General features: G+C 35.9%; 4 protein-coding genes across 5 annotated transcripts in view; 3 read left to right on the forward strand and 1 right to left on the reverse strand.

Annotated features, from left to right (window-relative positions):
- Positions 1–915: 915 nt before the first annotated feature.
- LOC117119718 lies at positions 916–1,908 on the forward strand. Its single transcript, XM_033264563.1, has 2 exons — positions 916–1,134; positions 1,579–1,908. Exons 1-2 carry the CDS (start codon positions 955–957, stop codon positions 1,738–1,740), a joined length of 342 nt encoding a protein of 113 aa, XP_033120454.1. The 5' UTR covers positions 916–954; the 3' UTR covers positions 1,741–1,908.
- An 803-nt stretch (positions 1,909–2,711) lies between these two features.
- Positions 2,712–10,001, forward strand: LOC117119717 (tubulinyl-Tyr carboxypeptidase 2-like). Its single transcript, XM_033264562.1, has 9 exons — positions 2,712–3,157; positions 4,011–4,099; positions 4,785–4,841; positions 5,927–6,001; positions 6,182–6,353; positions 7,464–7,509; positions 7,918–7,997; positions 8,313–8,396; positions 9,690–10,001. The coding sequence occupies exons 1-9, from the start codon at positions 2,933–2,935 to the stop codon at positions 9,894–9,896; spliced, it is 1,035 nt and encodes a 344-aa protein (XP_033120453.1). The 5' UTR covers positions 2,712–2,932; the 3' UTR covers positions 9,897–10,001.
- A 2,425-nt stretch (positions 10,002–12,426) lies between these two features.
- LOC117119707 (arylsulfatase A-like) lies at positions 12,427–18,395 on the reverse strand. The gene is made up of 4 exons (XM_033264541.1): positions 18,098–18,395; positions 16,033–16,656; positions 15,332–15,584; positions 12,427–13,056 (listed from the first exon to the last, which is right to left on the reverse strand). The coding sequence occupies exons 1-4, from the start codon at positions 18,325–18,327 to the stop codon at positions 12,622–12,624; spliced, it is 1,542 nt and encodes a 513-aa protein (XP_033120432.1). The 5' UTR covers positions 18,328–18,395; the 3' UTR covers positions 12,427–12,621.
- Positions 18,396–18,502: 107 nt separating this feature from the next.
- LOC117119708 (intraflagellar transport protein 43 homolog B-like) overlaps positions 18,503–20,537 on the forward strand; it is a 7,830-nt gene continuing 5,795 nt past the window's right edge. For both annotated transcript variants that reach the window (XM_033264542.1, XM_033264544.1), the window contains exon 1: positions 18,503–18,646. In XM_033264542.1, the coding sequence (XP_033120433.1) occupies positions 18,608–18,646 (39 nt within the window). In that variant the 5' untranslated portion in view covers positions 18,503–18,607. The remainder of the gene's footprint in view (positions 18,647–20,537) is intronic.

A 20,537-nucleotide genomic window follows, 5' to 3' on the forward strand; every position in this document is an offset into this window, starting at 1 on the left:
ATGTTCCCGACGGGTATTTGGACCTGTTCAACCATTAAGCCTTCGTGGTCTGTGGTTATGACGCTCGCCTTGTCAGCGAGAGGTCGCGGGTTCGAATCCCGTCGGAGGCATTTTATTACACAATGATTTTCCTTAGGACCTTATTCGTTAGGAAGCTACAGGGTAGCCTACGATGTTCCAACATGTCCTTATTAAACACTGTATATGTACCATTCATGATTTATATTATATTTATTCAACAGTGTTAACGGCTAACTTCCTTCAATATCATATACTGTATATATATATATTGTGGGGTGTGGGGTGTGGGGTGTTTTTGTCCTTTAGAGTTCTTAAGTAACTATATTAACTTTTATGTATCGTGTCAATGAGAACTTTTTATAATATGAACAATTATATGATAATGAATAAATGAATCTTGAATCTTAAATAACACAATTTTCAAAACAGAGCAAAAGTTACCGTTATATGAATATTTTGACACAACGGGTAAAAGAAAATCATGAATATATTTTTACAATGAATATAAAGCCTGTAAGCATGCTTACCCTTAATCACTACGGGTCTGCAATATAGTGATTTACATACAGTATATGAGTGAGACCTAGCCTTGCTAAAGTCACACAAGACAACAGCGTAAACGTATACTGTACACGTAATGTGCGATTTTAATACTACGTAACGTGTGTAGCTAGTGGACTAGTATATTTCTGGCCCTGTTAGTTTCCTTGCAACTCCAGAAAGGTTCATTAAACACATCAATGAAAACGCAATGTAAATTGCTCCAAGCATGATATATAAAACGTGTCACCTCACTATGTAGGCCTAAGCGAGTTTTTTTTTTTTTTTTTTTTTTTCGCTTATGGAATTTAAAAAATATAAATTGATAACGATAGTTTCGTTTTTTCCCCAGGTATCGCTCCAGTATTGGAATGGAATGTACACGTGTACACCATGCGCCAGATAGTGGCAGACGATCAGACAGGAACAGCCTACAGTATCATGACTTTTACTTCAAAGATTGGCAAACTCATCACCTCAGTTCTCTCTGGATATGTGTATGGCATCGCCGGTCCAGTTGTGTTATTCAGATCTTATGCTGTGTTATGTGTGGCTGCTGGTTTTATAACATTTGTAAGTAGGCGGGGCTTGGTAGGCGTACTGCCCTCTGAAAATATTGTTTCAAAGTTTCGATTTTTTTTTGACAAAATATATCAATCTGCCGTTTGCGTAGAGAAAAATATATGTCTCTAACCAACATACCGCCTAGTTGGAAATCATAGTAAATAATATATATAATTGGTTTGTTGCGTAAGCACAAGACAAATAAAATAGTGACATAATTGTTGTCGTATCAAGCATAGACCAACAACGAAAGTTTCCTTTTCAGTTGTATGAAAAATCTCCGTTTTTAGTGGGATGCAGCCTTTTGTTATAAAGGAGACTAGAGACATTGTTATAACCGCTAACGAACTTCGCAGACACACTCACATGATGACACCGGTTTTATGAAGTTAAATTGTAGTAATTTTCTTCAATATATTATTTATGTAATTTTTTTTTTTTTAATCTTTAAAGCATACTTTCGGATCACTCGGAAATTCTCCTGGGGTTGTAACATCAACTGAAGCAATGGAGAGCGCAAGAGATGAGCGGAAGTGCCTTCTGGAAAATGGCAACTGCACGACATTACCGCCATTCACTATTGACTGCAAAGTGCATGGAATCCAACCAAATTGATCCAGAATCTCGCATAGTAATAAATTTTAAAGATTGGCAAAAACAGTGGTGGGAAAAGCATAATTTTGAATGAAGTTAAGATACTGAACAAAAAAAAAGAAGAGTGATGAGGAAAGTTACCTTTTTACACAGAGGCTAATTTAAATAAATTGATAATAATAAAAAAAATTATATTTTGTGCTGTCTTTACTTTTTAAAGTGGACGTATATTGAATTCAAATGGGTAAAATGCACGGCATGGGCCTATACATTTTGCAAATTTTGGAAACGAGTAGGCCTAGTACGTTATAGTGTCTTAATATGTAATTAAATAAACCAATTTGTGATTATATATGGTAGGGACTGTATAAAAAAAGAAAACAGATGCCAGCACTATGAATGGCAGACCCTATATAGGCCTATATAAATTAAAATTAATTAAAATGTAACATTCAGAGTATCTCGACAACCGTGCATGTACTGAAACAGGTTTCAGTTTGTAGAACCAATCAATCAATCCTTCCATTTATATGTGGCCATTCCAACAGTTTGAGTGGTGCAAAATGCGGAAAATAAAAAAAATAATATAGATGGGCACCAAGTATAACAAAAAGCTAAACTACAAATTTCTAGGCCTATAATATACAGGTTCAAAATCTAAAGGACCCTTCGGACTATAATCTCAGAATTTACGTACCAATACACCAAAGTGCCAGTTCTGACCCAGGTTTCCTAATTTAGATTTAAATTTGTAATCTATGGGCTTAATCTCGAGGAGAAGATATATATCTCGTGATATAGCCTGTACATGCACATAAACGAAGTAAATTTAAAACACGCTTGGTTTTGTTTAGATGATTGCCGGCGTAGTCAATACACTTCGCGATACAGATTGATGTTGGCCATATTTATTGTTTATAGTAGCATGGAGGTACAAGAGGTTTTACTTTTATTCTAATCTATTATACATATTATAGTTTTCTAATACATGATACATATATGAACGCCCCATGCGTCAGTGCTGATATCTACGTGGAGAATTAATTATAATATTGATACCAACATGTGAACAAATTACCTTTGACCTCATATCCATATCCATCGTGTGGGAAACGGTAAACAAAGCAGAGAACGTTGTAATGTTATTGTTTTGGCTGGGTGTAAATCAAATGAAATGTCAACACCTTTATGAAGCTGATTTTTAAGGTGAAGAATGTCGAAAAACATCAAGAAATTGGCAGGAATTGTAGGTGAAAAATCTACAAACGAAAATGACGAGGAGCTCAATGAAGAAAACGGTGTCTTATTTTATGTCAACAAAGATGGCTTTCCCGTTTCAAACAAAACTTGGGAACGAATGTGGGATCATGTCAGCAAAAAACATCCGGATGGAGAAACCATGGTGAACAAAATAAGGGAATCAAAAGAATTACCAAAGGTAATACAAAGTATTGGTAGGAAACGGGCTACTAATTTAATGATTGGTCTAAATTGTAAATTGCACAACTCTTTCTAGGCCTAGGGCCTACTATTACTAAAAAGGCTAATCTGGCCCTACCTAGGCCTAGCTAGGCCTTAGCCTATATACTGCTACTACTAGGTCTACTAGACTATAATAGGCCTAGCCTAGTAATACTAATAGTATAGGCCTAGCGCCTAGGCTAAGCCTACTTGTTTTGGCCTTGTGCCCAGTAGCGGCTAGTAGGATGTAATTTATGGGGGTGGGACTAAGACTGTCTCTTATACACATCTAGATGTGTATAAGAGACAGGACCTAGCCCCAAAATTAGTCTTTTTTTATATTAAAAAATTGGGACTTCCAGATGATCATGGCAGTCAAAATGGTCGATTCAGTACCAATGTTATTTTGCTTGACAGATCAGACCCGGACGAAGCGATTGCTGAGAAAGATTTGTCTTGGTGTAAGGCAGTACAGTACTGGGATGGAAAAACTAGCCCTATTTTTTTTTTTTTTTGGTCCGACTACCCGACGAGATTTGGCCGATGTGGGGGGGAGCTTAACCAGACCGATGGGAGGGGGCTTCATCCCCCTGACCCCTGCTTGTGCCTTGCCAAGGTCTCCCTAGTATAAAATTTTATGTGATCAGTTGAATTATTTTATTATGTACTTGCAACATTGAATGATTACTTACTAGGCCTAGGCCCTAGAAAGGCCTAGCAGTATAGTAGAGTAGGTCTAGGCCTATAGTATAGAATAGAATGGTGCTTAAATATTAATTATTATTATGAATACAAATTGAATTAAATGTTTTTTTACAATTATATTACAGGTGGCTGTACCAGTAGTGCCAACTTTCCATGAAGGTACAACTGTTTCAGAAAAATTAAAAGCAATACAGACTTACATGAAGAGTCTTCAGTATCCTTTTCACAAATAGTTCAAAACTGTTAGAATGAAGGAAGAGGAGGTCCTGAAGTTTTTTAGTTTTAATTCTGGTAACAACAGAAATTCAATTAATTTTATGGTGTTCAATACAACATTGAATGGTATTGAACAACATTGTCGCTTGTCTGAGAAAGAAACAACATTAAAAGTAGTAAAGTGCATTAAAATAGTAAATACACAAACATAAAATATTTGATAAACGTCAACAAAATATAAAGTGACACATCGAACTGCATAAAATCATATGCAAAACTAAAAATTATGTGAATAAAATGTTAAGTTTAAATTGATATTTTATGCAGACTAAATCTATGAAAGTGTCCTAATTTTCTATTTCTGGTTATAATACTGGAACTTCCAGTGGAAGGAAAAGGACAGTAGCAAAAATTTTTCTATTTTTAATTTTTAATGTTGTGCCTGAAATTTACAAAAAAATAAAGCAAAATTTTTACAATTTTACATTGTGGACCATGACATGAGGCCCTAGTCAGCCCTTTGTTTAAACCCCCCTGTTTTGAACCTCCTGTTGGGCCCATGTCAGCAAATTTCTGGAGCCTCCACTGGTTCCATACAGTTTTTCTTTGCTTGAAGGCCTAGAGAGAACCTTTATCAAATCTGCTATGAATACATGTTGTTTTCTCCTTCATAAATTTGTTAGATACAATCACACAGGAACTCAATTCTTTGAAATAAAGAAGAACAGACCACTAACGGGGTAAGTTTCAATTTTCAGCAATGTTGGCGATGTAGATTAATGGTTGGTGGTAATAAAGATTCTTGCCTTACAACCTCCCAGACTCCCGGGTTTAATTTTTTTGACACTACAGGATTTTTTTTCTCATAATGAAAAGACATCTCCACTCTCAGTATCACAATAAGACTTGGTTTATGAATCTGTGCATCATGTTATTTATTTACGAGGGCCCATGCAAGGGGATTGTATTTGCTTCTACTGTAATGGAAGCGGTTTGGTGCAGTGGGAGCGGTTTTGTTTTCCAACCTCGCTGTGCATTTTGCTTGTGTTCCTTGACCATGGCACTTTATCTGCATTGCTTCTCTCTACCCAGGAGTATAAATGGGTACCTGGTGAGGTTGCCTGCTCCTGCCCTGATTACCAGCAGCAACACTTAGCATGTGGACCCAATGACCAGATAAAAGTATTGCGCTTTATAAGCTCAAAGAAGAGGAACATTATAAGTACTTATACCAGTACCATTGCCAGTATTGGATCTAAATTTAAGCCCGAGACAAACACCTTGAAATATTTTCACATTTTTAACCGTGTCATTTTGTAAAAATTATTTATTCTGTTTCAGGTATAAAACACATTATAAAGGCAGAACAAGTCTGAAATTATTACATTATAATCAAAACAAACACAGAAAACAGAAAAAAATATACAATACTAAAAAAAAAACCAGAAATTCACCTAACAAAATAAAAACAAAGCATTTAGTATTTACACACGTAATTTCCAATTTTTAATTACTGGCCTTTGATATGTACAGACCTAGTACAGATTATTGGTAGAGCAATGGTAAATCCAGGAATTTGAAATAGAGGGAGCCCAGGGATGCTCTTTCACAGTTGGAGAGTCTATACCACATCAGGCCTACCATTGTTGGGGCTGAGACAAGAAAATTTATGATTATGGCACCTCTAAATGGCAGGAAATGGCACCCTCAGACTTGAAATTTTAATAAAATGTTCTTCTTCAATTTTCTCCATTTTTAAAAATGTTGTCCCCTTCCCCCACACTTGAATCCACCACTGATGTGTGTAGATATGTTTTCATTTCAGATTAATGGACTCTGCCAAAGAGATGATTAAGGAATCCCTGCCAATCAAATGTCTGGAAGCTGTGATTCTTGCAATGTATCCTTGTACTGTAAAATGAAGCTAGAGTGTAATATTATATCTAATAATGCCTGAAATTGAGACAGTGGATCTCAGTCAGGGGGACATTAGACCCCTACTTGTGGGAGCAAATTTTGAAAACAGTACTATTAGGGGAGTATTTTTTTTTAATCCCCTTTCCTTAATTATTGACTTTAGATATTTAACAAATTCAATATCTGGATTGGAGCGTTTCCCCCTCAGTTTTAAAACTCAATTTTCCGGTGTGATTCACCGACATGTTGTGCTGGGCGTCTACTACAATGGAAGGTACGGAGCACTGGGCATGAGCAGAAGATCAGACCTGATGGACAAGCCGCTTATCTTCTCCGTAAGTTTAAAAATCTAGTAAAGGGTCTCTGATGAGATTTTTAGAGGTTGGTTGGGGGTACCCTCTCTGTGGTCAAACCCTCAAGAATTCATTTAAAACAAAGCTGTCAGTGTGCAGTGGTTAAGATGCTTGCCATCCAATGAATTCCAGTGTTCTGGGTTCAAATCCTGTCAGGACACAAGGATTATTTTTCACAACCAAATCACCTCCACTCAGCCTCATAATGAGACTTAGTTTATGTAGAGCATCATGTGTATATGTTTGCCTTGTGAATTGTACGTTTGTGGGGTGCAGCGCTTCGTATCTGTGAAGAAAGGCGCTTTAGAAATGACCAGATTGGATTGGATTTGAATTGCGAATGGACTGGCACCTATGATTGAACAGTACAGTAATATATTTGCTGTTGTCAAGTTCTGGCTACATACACAAAAATAACATTCATTTTTTAACCAATTTCAATACAGTCGTACAATCCATACTATTTGCTTGTGATACCCCACACCCCCCCCCCATCCTTTCCTGAAGAGTACAATAATAAAGTGATTGGTGTAAGGTGTTGGACTTCTGATTGTGAGAACGGGAGTTCGTGACCGACACTCGCCATATTGCTTGTGTCCTTGGGCAAGACACTTTACTTACATTTGCCTCTCTCCGCACCGGAAGATAAATGGGTACCTGGGAGGATGGTATGGCATTGAATATGGGTCATGCACGTTCAAGCAGCAGTGACCAGGGATACTCCCCAGGGAGCAGAGAAATTTTTCATAATGGAGAATGAAAAATGATGTTGCCAGCGCCTTGTATAATCGCTTGTAGAATCTGCGGATTGTGAAAGGCGCTATATAAATTATGGTTCTATATAAAAAAAAAGAAAAAAAAAAGAAACATTGTTACCGCCTACCATCTACCATATCCACCATACACATTGTATTCTCATGAAAATAATGAAAAAATGGATTACCCCTTAATTATGAACAACGCTGTAAACTGTCCATCAGGAATTTAATATGAGAATTCTTTCACCTATTCTGTATGAGAGCCTCTTTAAGTCAGCTTCGCAAGAAATTGTTGAATAAATAAACAAATAATACTACTTTATTTGTTTTTCAGACATTAACAGATTTAGTGATGAATTTTGAAGAAGCCTATCGGAATTGTAAGTTCAATGTACAGTATACATATTGTTAATTATAACATTAGTTGAAAGATTATGATACTATACTTGATATTTAGTCACACTTATTTTACATGCCAAATTGTTGTATTTTCCATTAATAAACAATCTGTAAGTCGATTTTTATCTAAGTCAAACAATTTTTCAATGGAATTTTGGATTTGACTTAGGCAAGTCTCACTATGGGATTGTATTTTGTTTATTAGTGGTGAAAAAAAAGGTGGTAATTTGAGGATTTGAACCCAGGACCCTGGATTTGAAACTATACATCAGCTGCAGTCCTATTTTCACAAAAACTTTAACTATCTCACAATTATAGTCAAATTTTATAAGGATAATACATTTATTTTATTTTTGCTTTTGCCTTTAATTTTTTTTCACTGTTGATAGATTGGCATCTAGTAAAGAAGGTCAAAATTGGTTTACCAGTTCCACATGACCCCCTCAGCTATGCACCAATAGAGTGGAAGGTGAGTAAACTTTGACAACTGTGTAATAACTTATTTCACAGCAATAGCATCAACAACCTTTTTGTGCACATAATTGTTTTGTTCTTCTGTAAAGTGTCTGCTTGGATTAAAGCCTCCTTTGCCTCTTGCCTAGTCTATTGTTAATAATGTTTTTGTAGCATTAATTATAAAAAATGTACGGCATTATTTTATTTGTAGAAATATTATTTTGGCAAATATTGATGAATTATAGGCTGAAAATAATAAAATAGATAATAAATATGAGCTCCATTAATTAAAATAATTTCCATTTTTTTCTCTATATTAAAATTTTAGTATTTATCCTTGAACATGGTGAAATCATCAAGCAGTGAACTAAGGAAAGAGATAGAGAAGCTTGCAAAAGATATGAAAGGCAGGGTAGGTCATAGGACATTCATTCATATCTGGATATTCATCAGGATTTTAGTATCAAAAGTTTATAAAAATCCAACTAATAACACTTACTTTTTTAGCGATATTTCACTTCCACACTGGAAGCTTTCGCAAGTCAGTATGTCAGTTGATGATGTTATGTGGTGATATACCGGCTTGATAATAAAACTTCCAGTGTGGAAGCGAAACGTTGCTTAAAAAAGTGTTATCAGTTTGATTTTTACATAAAGAAACTTTTGATACTATCAGTCATATCATTTCACATTCTTACATACTGTAATATAATAATATACTAGCCCAACAATATCAGTTAGAACCAACTTCCCCCGAAAATTTACAATTTAAGGGTTTTAGAGGCTTATTTAATCATTTTAGAGTCTACTAATATGTAGCTGGTGCCACCCCTGTCCCCCCACCCATTTTGTCACCAGATTTTTAAATTTCAATACATTACAATTCCATAATATTGAAATAAGAAAAAAACAATAGTACTTCATGGTTCACAAAATTTTTTGTCATATAACTATACTTTTTTTTTTAAAGAGATAAATGTTAGTATTGTAGCTCACCAGTGGTGGGATTTGGTAGCTAGTACATGTTCTACTGTATACCATTAAAAAATGTGGACACCTTTCTACACCATTTCTTCTCTTTTTCTTTTCCTGTTCTTCAATTCTAAAATCTATATTATTACTAATTTATTAATGTTCCTTCTCATATACAGGCTTACCATAGGATGGAAGTGGGCCTCCATTTATGGTTCTCTATGAGGCTTCAGAGTCCGTCCAAAATGATTAGGGCCACAATCCATAAAAATACAATTCATTTTTTAGTTGTTTTTAAATTGTACATTTGTAAACATTTTTCTGTATGATCATCATTCCCGATGATGACATAATTCATTTTTAAATATTGAATCCCAACACGATGGCGTGCATTTCAATACTTGGGAGTATGTATTGTACTTTCTTATCTGAGATTAATCAGTGGACCTTTCGGTTTTTTTCTGTATGTTTTTGCTATAATTATCTACCAGGACTTCCTTGAAAAGCAGTGCTAGTCACTGAATGGTTACACCATGAATAAAGAAAGCTTAAATAATCATATTAACCATTAAGCTTATCTCAATTGATAATAATAATATTAATTATACTGGGTATAACAACTACCTCCTTAATATATTTCAGTACTGTCAGTAATTGATATTTAGCTGGACATTAATCAATTTGTCATAAAATAAAAATGTTTTGTGTATGCAATATTGCAATTTCTTTACAGTTCAAAATGACAGCAGCTTCTTATGGAGCACTACAACGAGAGGTGCGAAACAATTACACGACATCTCCAAGGAAGGAGAGCAAACCACAGAAAAAGGACCCACCAAGCACCCTGAAAAAGGAAAATTCAAAAGAAACAATACCACAAGATGTTGACCCAACCCTCATGGACAAACTTAAGTTAGCAGATTATGAAGTTCGAATATAGTATGCTGCTGGTTACCCTGCAAAATTGTGCAATTCAGTTCTATATGCAGCAGCTGTACTACCCCTATTGAACAAGCATGGGTAACCCCCCCCCCCTCGCCCATTTTTTTCACACACGTGATCAGACATGTGAGGTCTTGCTTTCACAAGAGAGAGCTTTCGATTTGTGTGACGACGCAAACTAGGACCGATTCACTCATGCGTGACCATCCTACGTTCTTAGCAAAACATAGATTTGGCCAAATTGCATCCTAGAATCCGCGCACTCAACATTCTCGCATGCGCAGATGACTTTATGTGATGTCATTACGGTCTAGTCTCTACTGTTCTACTGTTGTGTGAGCCAAAGCTCCCTTTTGTGTGACAAGGGTGGTGTCAGTTGGGGGAGTGCGAATTGCTGCCAGACTCCCTCCCAGCCTATGCCCCTATCTATCTATTTTGAGGCTTTAAAAAAAAAACATCTTCCTTTACAAGAGACTGAAGATTTATTTTATATATGAATATTAACAGCAAATTTTATTGTCTGAATTTTATACCATCTACAGTACTCATTTATGTACAGTATTAACATTTATTGTTATTTTGTTGTCATGCACAATTATTAAAGACATAAATACAGCTCAATAGGTATCCGCTAGTACAGTCTAGAATTCATTATTTTATAGGTTTAGCAAATTCACATACAGTACAATGTTTTATTATTGTCTTCCTATATTGTAATCTTATTCCTTATACTTTAATTTATGTTGTATATTATTTCTTAAAAGAAATAAAGTATTACTGTAGTTGTATTTTATCACCTGCTGAAGGTAAGAATATTCATTAAAATATATGAAAAGGCTGTCTGTATTTTTGTTTTCATTCTTTGATTTGTAGCTTCAAAAATTTTTGTGTTGCCTAAAGCTGACCGATGCAGAATCTTTAAAATGAAATCGGGCTTTTCTCCTTTACAGACTTTCATTTAAATCCATAGCCATAGGTTTTGGTTACCATCATACCATGATGAATGGGTTGAGTGATGGGTAGCCATGGAGTTGAGAATCAGACCAAGGCCTACAGCAGTCGCAGTACTAACAGGGAAGGGGAAACTGCTGTCCCCTTGTCAATCGACGCAAAGATGAGGTTATCTGAACAGAAAATATTAATTGATCCAACTTATTGTGATTCCCAATCCCTTAAGGTTGTGGTCTAAAAGCACAATTTTAGGCTATGTTGCAATGACAACACTCCGGTGACAGCTGTGTAGCGATTTTAAGGACACGTGAAAAAATGTAACACAAATAATTGAAAAAAAAAATTAACTCGATATAAGTTTATTTAGAATCATAAATACAGTTAATTTAATTTTTCTTATGAAATAATTTCTTACTCTTATAAAAATAATTTAATAGCGAAAGACATGTCTAACTTTTCAGCTAAAATATAAATTGGTAAAATTTAATGGTTTGGTTTTATAATGATTATTAAAAAAATTATTCAACTCATGGTTAGTAAACCTTGCTTTTAACCTTTCTAATTATTATTAATCTATTATTGTACTACTGTAATTGTCAAAATTAGCAGTCTTTAAATTTCCAATTATATATTCAATATTGAATATTCAATTGTATTCAATTTTAGACACAACATACTGTAGTACTGTAGTTTCATTTCTCATACCAATTCCAATTTACTTATTGAACAATATTGAGGATCATCCTTTATAGACAGGTGTCTCAAATGTACACTTGCTAATACAATGCAAGCAACGACACGACAGCACGATAAATGACACGTACAAACCAAATATTTAGCATGCTGAATGGATTATTCCGCCATAGGGAATGCGCAATTCCATCCATACCAGGCTAACTTTGCACAAACTTTATAAAAGATTATATTAAAGAACAAAATATCTTTTAGTATTTTGTTTACTGCTAGATAAGTGGTAAGGAGACCAAGATTTCAGAATATAATAATAATAATAATAATAATAATGATTGCAATGTCATGACATCATGACCATATTTAGGCATTTCACACATTTTTGTCAAATAAAATTTGAGTCTTGACAGGGGTTTAATTTGTGTCAAATCAGTACAGTTATACAGTACTCATAGACACGAACAAAAATGGTAATGTTTAGAGAGCAGTAAAATTTGTTACCTCTGCCAAGATTTACTTTTAGGGAGAAAAGGTCAGGGGACATGGTGAAGGTCACAGAATCAATTTTTTACCCTTGAGCATAAATGGAAATTTTTACTTGACTACTTTATGCTAATTTAATTTATGTTCTCATTGGCATAGGAGAGGCACTAGACAGTGATTTTATTCACTTTTTTGGCAATTCTGCCTGACCAATTGAGTGTTGTTTTTTCCTCTCTCTGTTATTTTGTGTTTGTCAGTTTTAATGTTTATTGGACCAAATATGAAAAAAAAAATAAAAAAATAATGGAATTGCCCATCATATAGAGCCTGCGTACTGTTCAGTATTCACGTACAGGGTGAAGGAATACACTCCATAGAGTGACTGCTCTAGTCTTCTTATAGTTTTTTTTTTTACTTCTGGACAAATAGTTATTAACATGAGGAATGTTTTAGTACATGATCTTTGGAATAATTCTCTTATACCTACTGTACTTCAGCTATGTAATTGTCCTTTAAGTAATACTGTCAGTTATCAACTCAAAGAAACTAATTTCATAAACGTCTTTGACGATAAATCTGAAATCTTTAATTGCTTGATCCTAAGGTTTACTTTCAAAATAATGTGAATGATATTTTTCATGACACTGACAGCAGTTTGGAAACGGCGTACAACCTGGCTTACAACATGGCTCCACGCTGTGATCGTGGTCCTTTGTGATTTGCGATATACCCCACACCATGCCAGCCTCAAAGGCCTTCTTCAATCCATTCAGTTGGGTTATCACGGCTTGATACTGGGTTAAATTGTTCAGGTTATACTGTTCTGACGGATCTTGTAAAAGGTCAAATAATAGAGGTGGGTTGTGGAATGTTCGTTTAGCACTTGGACGACAGTCAGGATCATGATTTTGTGGATCGGAGTTGATTTGTCCTTCGGTGTAATAATGCGCTTTAAATTGCCTGTTTCGAACAGCATACACTCCATACTTTGGCTGGGCCTCAGTAAAATAGTAATAGAAATTTTCACGTAACCCCTATACATAAAACACAATTAAAATTAATTTTCATGTTAAATTTTTCAGGTCAAATCATAGGTGGCTAAATTGCACAATAATTTTACAATAAAAATGATGGACAATAAATACACATGATTTTCTATTCAGAACAAAACAATGTAGCATCTACAATAAAGGAATGGAAATATTTAAAAAGGGTCTCAAAAGGGCAGATTTAGGGGTAAAGGGGGTAAGCTGTTAAAGAATTAATGTAGAAATAATAAGTTTAGGTTTCAGGGTGTGACAATGCGAGTGAGTAAGGTAGAAAAGAGGAAGAGAAACGATATTAGATCTAAAAACTTTAGTATTTGAATTTAAAATTGCATAAATAATTGTAAGAAAGGAAAGAAAAAAAAAAAACACTGGCAGCAGAAGTCATAAAATTAAACAAAAAACATTCATTATCAGGAAAAGAAAGTCTTGCCTTTATGAAAAAAAAAAAAGAGCAGAATATAATAGTGACCTTTTTTGATGGAAATCCAGCCTAACATGCTCCTTGGTAAATCGCTTTGTGAATTTAACCAAGGGAATGTTGCCCAGAAATAATACAGGCTAATTTTTCGAAGCAGAAAAAAAGGAGAGCAGAAACAAATAAAACCCTGTTCAGATAGGAATTGAGTGCAAACAGTCTGACTAACATTCTCCTTGGTAAGTCAATTAGTAAAGTTGACACAGTCAGAAAGAATACAGGATGATTTTCCCGAGCAGAAAAGTCCAGTGACGAGTTGGACGGCCGAGCGGTTAGTGCAGGGGCGCTGCAACCTACAGCAAAAATATCGGCGCTGGTTCAAACGGCACATTCGCCTATTTCTTTGATGATGGAACAAGTCTCCTCAGATAAAGACTATAAACCGTAGGCCCAGTGTACACAATTTGGCTTGTGCACTTAAAGAACTCAGTACATCTTTAGAGACTAGAAGGTGGTTACCCTGGTGTGCTGGTACATACAGTACAGCCCCTGTTGTGGACAGACGAGAGTAGCTGGTACCAGTTTACCGGGGAGCTCAGACATGAAGAAACGCTTAGGGAAGACGAAAGTTACTGTACGAGCTAGTCCACAGTGCTTTCCGACTCCGGTATAAATTGCTATATAAATCAAACTACACTACATTACATTACAATGTATAAAGCATGATAATACAACACACAGCGCAGAACTTATATCTCCCTTAGTAGATTGATCGTGCATATGCAAAATATTACTGTCTAATAAAACCTACTACATACTTAAATCCAAGTGCGAATGCGTATGATTTGACAAATGTAAAGTTGTTTTAGTCAAAATTAAAAATAATGTATATAATCGCTCTTTATTGGTCTCTCACAGCAATATTATATGACCATTAGTCTATTGGAACAGGCGAGTTTTAAGGCGAGATTTGAATTTGTGGAGAGACGATGACCGACAGAAGCCGATTGCCTAGTCGAAGAAGCCCTTTGGCTGAAATTTGAAGCGAGTTCTAGGAAAAACAAGAATGAGCGAGTCAATTTCGAAAGTCCAGCACGTAATTGAACATAAAGTGATATATTTTGTAGATAAGCAAGAGCAGAGCCATAAACACACCTATAAAGCAGGGTTGCAATCTTGTAAACAATGGATTGCCCAATCCAGTGTGAACACAGCCTAATAGAGGGATTCGGCGATGTTTGTTTACAGGCAGTCATGTGACATAACTTGGGTATACATGAAAAACATTACAGTGTTAATGATAAAGAGTTAATAAAGATGTTAAAGATAATGTTATGGTTGCAAAACAACCACCCACTGTTAACATGAGAAATAAATGGCTAGGAAAGACAATATGATTGTTCAAAATAGTGTGTATTTGTTTATCCTAGCGTTCTACTAGGATTGTATATGCTTTGAAATTTAAGTGATCCTTCACAAACCTTAGCTAGCCCTAACATCGCAGCGTATTCCACGGGTCAAAGACCATATCATGCATACCTAACCATGCTGTATAAGTCCAGGGGCCTGGCCTAACATTTGTCGAAAAATCTCAATGTTTGTGGCCAGTATTCTTTACAGCATTAGCAAACCATTACGGCAAAATTCTCAAGTTCAATTTCCGATCAATTTGGTATAGTTTACTGGGAATTACGATGATTTTTACAACAATAACAATCTCCATGTAAAACACCGCTGTGCGAAACCATTGTTTATATCCAACACCCAAGTTACGTCATGTGACGGCCATCGTCAAACCCTTCTATTTAACCAGAGAACTGCACAAAGGTTTACCAATACACTCACCTTTACCCCACCAAAGAGGATCGGGGACATGTCAACTCCATCGATGACAGCTTTGGGCAGAGAGGCACCAGTGATCTTCGAGATGGTTGGGAGTAAATCAAGTGTGCTAGCCAGCTCCGTTGTTCTGCCAGGAGTAATCTTCCCTGTCCAATATGCAATGGCTGGAACTCGCTGGCCTCCCTCATATGTTGTCCCCTTGCCGCACTTCAATAAACCTGCATTACCCCCTCTGTTTTGGTTTCGTAGGCTGGGCCTAAAAACAAAAGAAAAAAAAGATTTAAATATTAAAATTAGCAGTAGCTAAGCCAGTTAATTATAGCTTTATATCACTCCATTTTCATATTGCATTTGATGCAATATGAAAATCAGAAGATCAGTGCATACTCTCTACCATTTCAAGTCAAGGGATAATATACTCATTAATTACTATACTGAATAGATATTATTATGGCGATCTACACAACAAAGGACAGGGATACTTTTATCGTCACATGGGAAGACAATTTTTGTAGTGTCTTTTAAATGTTTTAATTTTTGTGGTATATGAAATTCACAGACAATTAAATGATATTAAATAAAATGAAAAGAATACTATGATAAATACAGTAAGTAACATACAGTAATGAAAAAACTAGGTTTACTATAAAATTCTGTATACAAGGAACTTTTAATATAACAAACAAATATTTTGAAAGACATACCCATTGTCAGAAGTCAGGAATATAAATGTATTTTCTAAAACCCCACTCTTCCTTAATTGATTCATCACTTCTCCCACAGCCCAATCGAGTTCCGCTAATGAATCACCAAACGTCCCACGAAGTGTAGAGTTACGAAATTTCTCGCCAGCAAACTGCGGATGATGTGTATGTTGAAAAGCAAAATACAGTAAGAATGGATCCCCAGACTTTGCATTACTTTGGATCCAGTCAGTCGCTTTACTTACATAACGTTCTATTAATTTCAACAGGTCTACCGGTTGATCAATAATAGTGGTGTTGTTGTAGAGGGGGCACCCGGTGTATATAAGGTCACAATCGTTGAAGCACTTATCTCCGGGATAGAAACACTTCAAACAAGGGCACATATCATGAGAATACGGAATACCAAAATAGTGGTCGAATCCCTGCTTCGTAGGCAAGTACTTGCTGTCCTTCCCAACTCCAAGATGCCATTTACCTACCATGGCAGTCTTATAACCCTCTTGTTTAAGAACTTCTGCAAAGGTGGTTTCATTGAGTGGTAACCCTCCGGCATCATCCGGAACAAACACACCCGGCCAGATCCCAGATCTAGTCTGATACCGGCCTGTCAAAAGAGCAGCCCTAGTAAAGACAACAAAAATTATAATTCATCACTACAGTATAAAAAAAAACAGGATATCATGAAGGAGTAACATTACATAAAATTTCTCTTATTTAATTCATTTTGTCACCCACACCACAAACTAATACGTCGTGAAAATAAAATAAACATGTTAAATAATGTGCTGTTGCTGATACGGAAGTTTTGTATTTAAGAACTAATAAGCCCAATGAATGAAATTTATGACGTCACAAATTATTACTTTGTGTTAGTTTATGGTGTAAGCAACGGTTTATTTGATCATCTTAAAAAAAAATATGCAATGGAATAAAATAAACAATACGTTAATGCGATTAGGCCTATTTACACAGTCAACAGTGGCAAATGACAACACTGACAGCAGAAAAAAATCAGAAATATATTTTTATTTTTATTTTATTTATTTATTTATTTAGGCACACAACACATGTGCCAAGGATTGTCAATAGCGAATATATCACTTTCCTACTTTTAGATGACAATCCCTTACACAAGACAAACATACACACACATGATGCTTTACACAAACTAAATCTCAATATGAGATTAAGGGAGTGGAGTTTTTAGTCGTGAGAAAAAATCCTGTAGCACTGACAGGAATTGAACTCAGGACTGGAAGGCAAGCATCTTAACCACCAAGCTATTCAACTCCACTCTCACATATTCTTTTTGATGATCCACACTGAACGAGATGTGAATGCCTGAGTAACGTTTCGCTTAACGTAAAAGAATTTAGTAATTCCAAAATTGTCTGGCCAATCAGCGACTCTGGTCGTCCGTTGCTGAGCATACAGATGGTAAAACAAAACAGTCCTATGAGGGCTGTTGTTGTCACTAGAGTGTAGAGGACTTGGTCATTTCAAAAACTATTGCACAAAAAAATTAATGCCCGCTAATCTGTGATTTCGGTCGTTGCTGCTAAAAAAAGAGATAAATTCTATAGAATAGTTTATACAGTATTAAATTAAGATTTTTATATGCTATAAAGATTTATAAATATAATATGGAATTGCTAACAGTAGTTTAACTGAATTTAGACACTCCTAAACATGAGAAAAATGTAAATCAAGGCTGAAATTTGATATTTTTTTTTTTGTGTTCCTCAAAAAAATCAACGCGGATAAATTTGTTCTATTTGATGATGTACACGCGATGTAGATCATGCGATCTACAACCTCTGAATTCGCCTAGTAAAGAAGAAGTCTGTGCACTACTGTATATGCTAGTAAAACCAACTTCTTATTGTTCCATCTGAAGGACGGTACAAATACAAACACAACACCAGAGCTAGGCTAGCTAGCTTGAGAGGTACCCAAAAAATGGATATCCATGATTCATGCTGCAGCTACCACCAGTTTAGACAGATGGCCTACACTCTAGGCCAAGGTTCATTCCATATGTAAAAAGTGTACAGTGGCCTACCTTGAAGGGCTGCAGACTGGACTGGCAGAATAAAATTGTGTAAATCTGAGACCATTTTCTGCAAGCTGATTGATGTTTGGGGTTGATGAAGTTGGGTGACCATAAACCTCCAAATCCCCATAACCAAGGTCGTCAGCAAACAAGATCACTATATTTGGTTTTGATTGAGCATTTGAATGAACAAACAAAGACGAAAATAATAGAAGTAATAAACAAAATAAGTAACTCATGTTTCACACTCACGCCTTCACACTCTGCTGGGCTGGAAGATAGATAGATCACCTGACTAGTGTTGCGTATCGTAGCCGAATAAACTGTTTCTCGAGGACGTTGATTGGATAGAATTTGTTTGAGTTTAATTCATTGCCCAATCAATTTACTTCTCTAATCACACACTTGGTGAGTGTAAACACACATTCCGTTGTTGTTGTTCTGTGTTTTCGTTTGGCGTGCGGTAAAGCTAAAAAAATAGTTTAAAGTGATCAATATCACTTCGAATCTGGATAGAAAATGGATGACGAGGAAGTATCGTTTCAGTCAAAAAAACGGGTACAGACAAATACAATTGTGTTATGATATTGATAACTGAGTGGTAGGTAGGCCTAAGCTAGACTTGCAAGGCCGAAAGAAGAGTGCGCTGAGGGCACTTCTTCTGCAGGCGAATCAGCCTGAAAAAGCAGGCTGGGCCTAGGCCTACATAGGGCCTAGACTAGGCCTACCACCTAGAGCCTACTAGTATCAGGCCAGGTCCTAGAGCTACCCGAGGATGGTAAGGCGCCAAGGCCCCTGCCTAATCCCTATTTAAACTACCAAATATACTCACATTACCAATCAAAATTAATTAAATTTAATACCCTCTATAAAATAATATTTAATATTTTTATTTATTATATGTGTCTACAGGTAAAGTAGGGTCCCAAGGGTACCGTAGCACACTATCACATTACGGTAATTATGATGAAGGTTAGGGTTGGCAATAGCTAGGGACATTCACCATCATTACCGAGATAGTGAACAGTACTGTAATCTTACTAACTTAGTCACTGCTTCTGCTTAGATGAATTTAAAATACACCATCAAATTAAATGAACACTGTGGCTAGAGATGCGGTACTGTATTTCTACTTCAGTTTGCTAAAGGTATGGTAAATGGCATTACCTCACCATCACCCAATGAAGAGCCAAAATGTGCGTGACGTCATCTTTCAAGACTGGCATTACAGATCACCCACGACGATGAGCGGTGAAACGTAACAATGTACTGGGTAATTAGAACATTAAAAAGTACGATACTGTACTTAGTACTGTCATCAATAGGCGTAAGGTTTTTACTCAGTAAGAGTCATGTCATTTATCTATATATAGCCATTATCAAACAAGGACTATATCCTGTACCAAACTCTTGGCATATGCCACTAGGCCTTGCATAATTCTTTGCTTGGTGAAAAACCTAAGCAAGGTCCAGGCCTTCTTGGATTCTTCATTCGTTTGGTGGCAACCCTGCTGTAGTGACAGATTGATCTGGGTGGCATATATCAGTCATAAACTAATTCCTCCATGTGGTCAAGTTCTCAACCCCCAAAATCTCATCCCAAGTTTTAATCCAAGAAGCCTAGGTTATAATATATTCAAAATTACCACGCTTTGCAATCCGCATATTTATGCACTTTGAATACACATGCATAACTGATGCTCCTTGGTTTACCCAACTTTACGTAGATTTCATCGCTGTTCGGTACTTCCCCCAATCATAAACATCATTCATTCGGCCAGAATTCAGATCGAGAGAATGAGTGTCCATAATCGTGATTATGTCAAATTTGTCGAATATACTTTTGATGCAGGCCCATTTAAACAGTAACATGCTAGTAATCCTATAAGAATCCTCTTATTTACAGTTAAATTACAGTATTCATTTATTTAGTGCATGTGTATTGTGTTGTCATGTAAATAGATTAGACCAGATTAAGCGCGAGACAGACCTCGAACGCCAAATGCTTGAGCTTTGGCGTATACGTAAATAAATGACATGACTCTTATTACTGAGTGGAACCCTTACACCTATCTATCGATTACAGCATTATAAGAAAATACCGTACTCTTGCCTAGCTAATCATGTGCTAAGAACATTATTTGCTAGTCACACAGGTTCACCTCACACTGTGTGTGATCTGCAGTGCCGGTCTTGAAAGGTGACGTCACCCACATTCTGGCTCTTCATTGGGTGATGGTGATGTAATGCCATTTATCGTAGCTTTAGCAAATTTAAGTGGAAATAGGGTACCTCATCTCTAGCCATGGTGTTAAATGAAACATTCTACACACTATGGTAATACCCTGTAATATTTTAAAAACAGATCAACTTCTCTACTAAGTATCAGTCATTGTGAATACATCACTGTTAAATATTTATTTACATATGTTAATCAAAATCTAGTAAC

This window comes from Anneissia japonica, unplaced genomic scaffold, assembly GCF_011630105.1.
Source record: "Anneissia japonica isolate Jap-2015-1 unplaced genomic scaffold, ASM1163010v1 scaffold472_len315957_cov169, whole genome shotgun sequence".
NCBI classification, from domain to species: Eukaryota; Metazoa; Echinodermata; class Crinoidea; order Comatulida; family Comatulidae; genus Anneissia; species Anneissia japonica.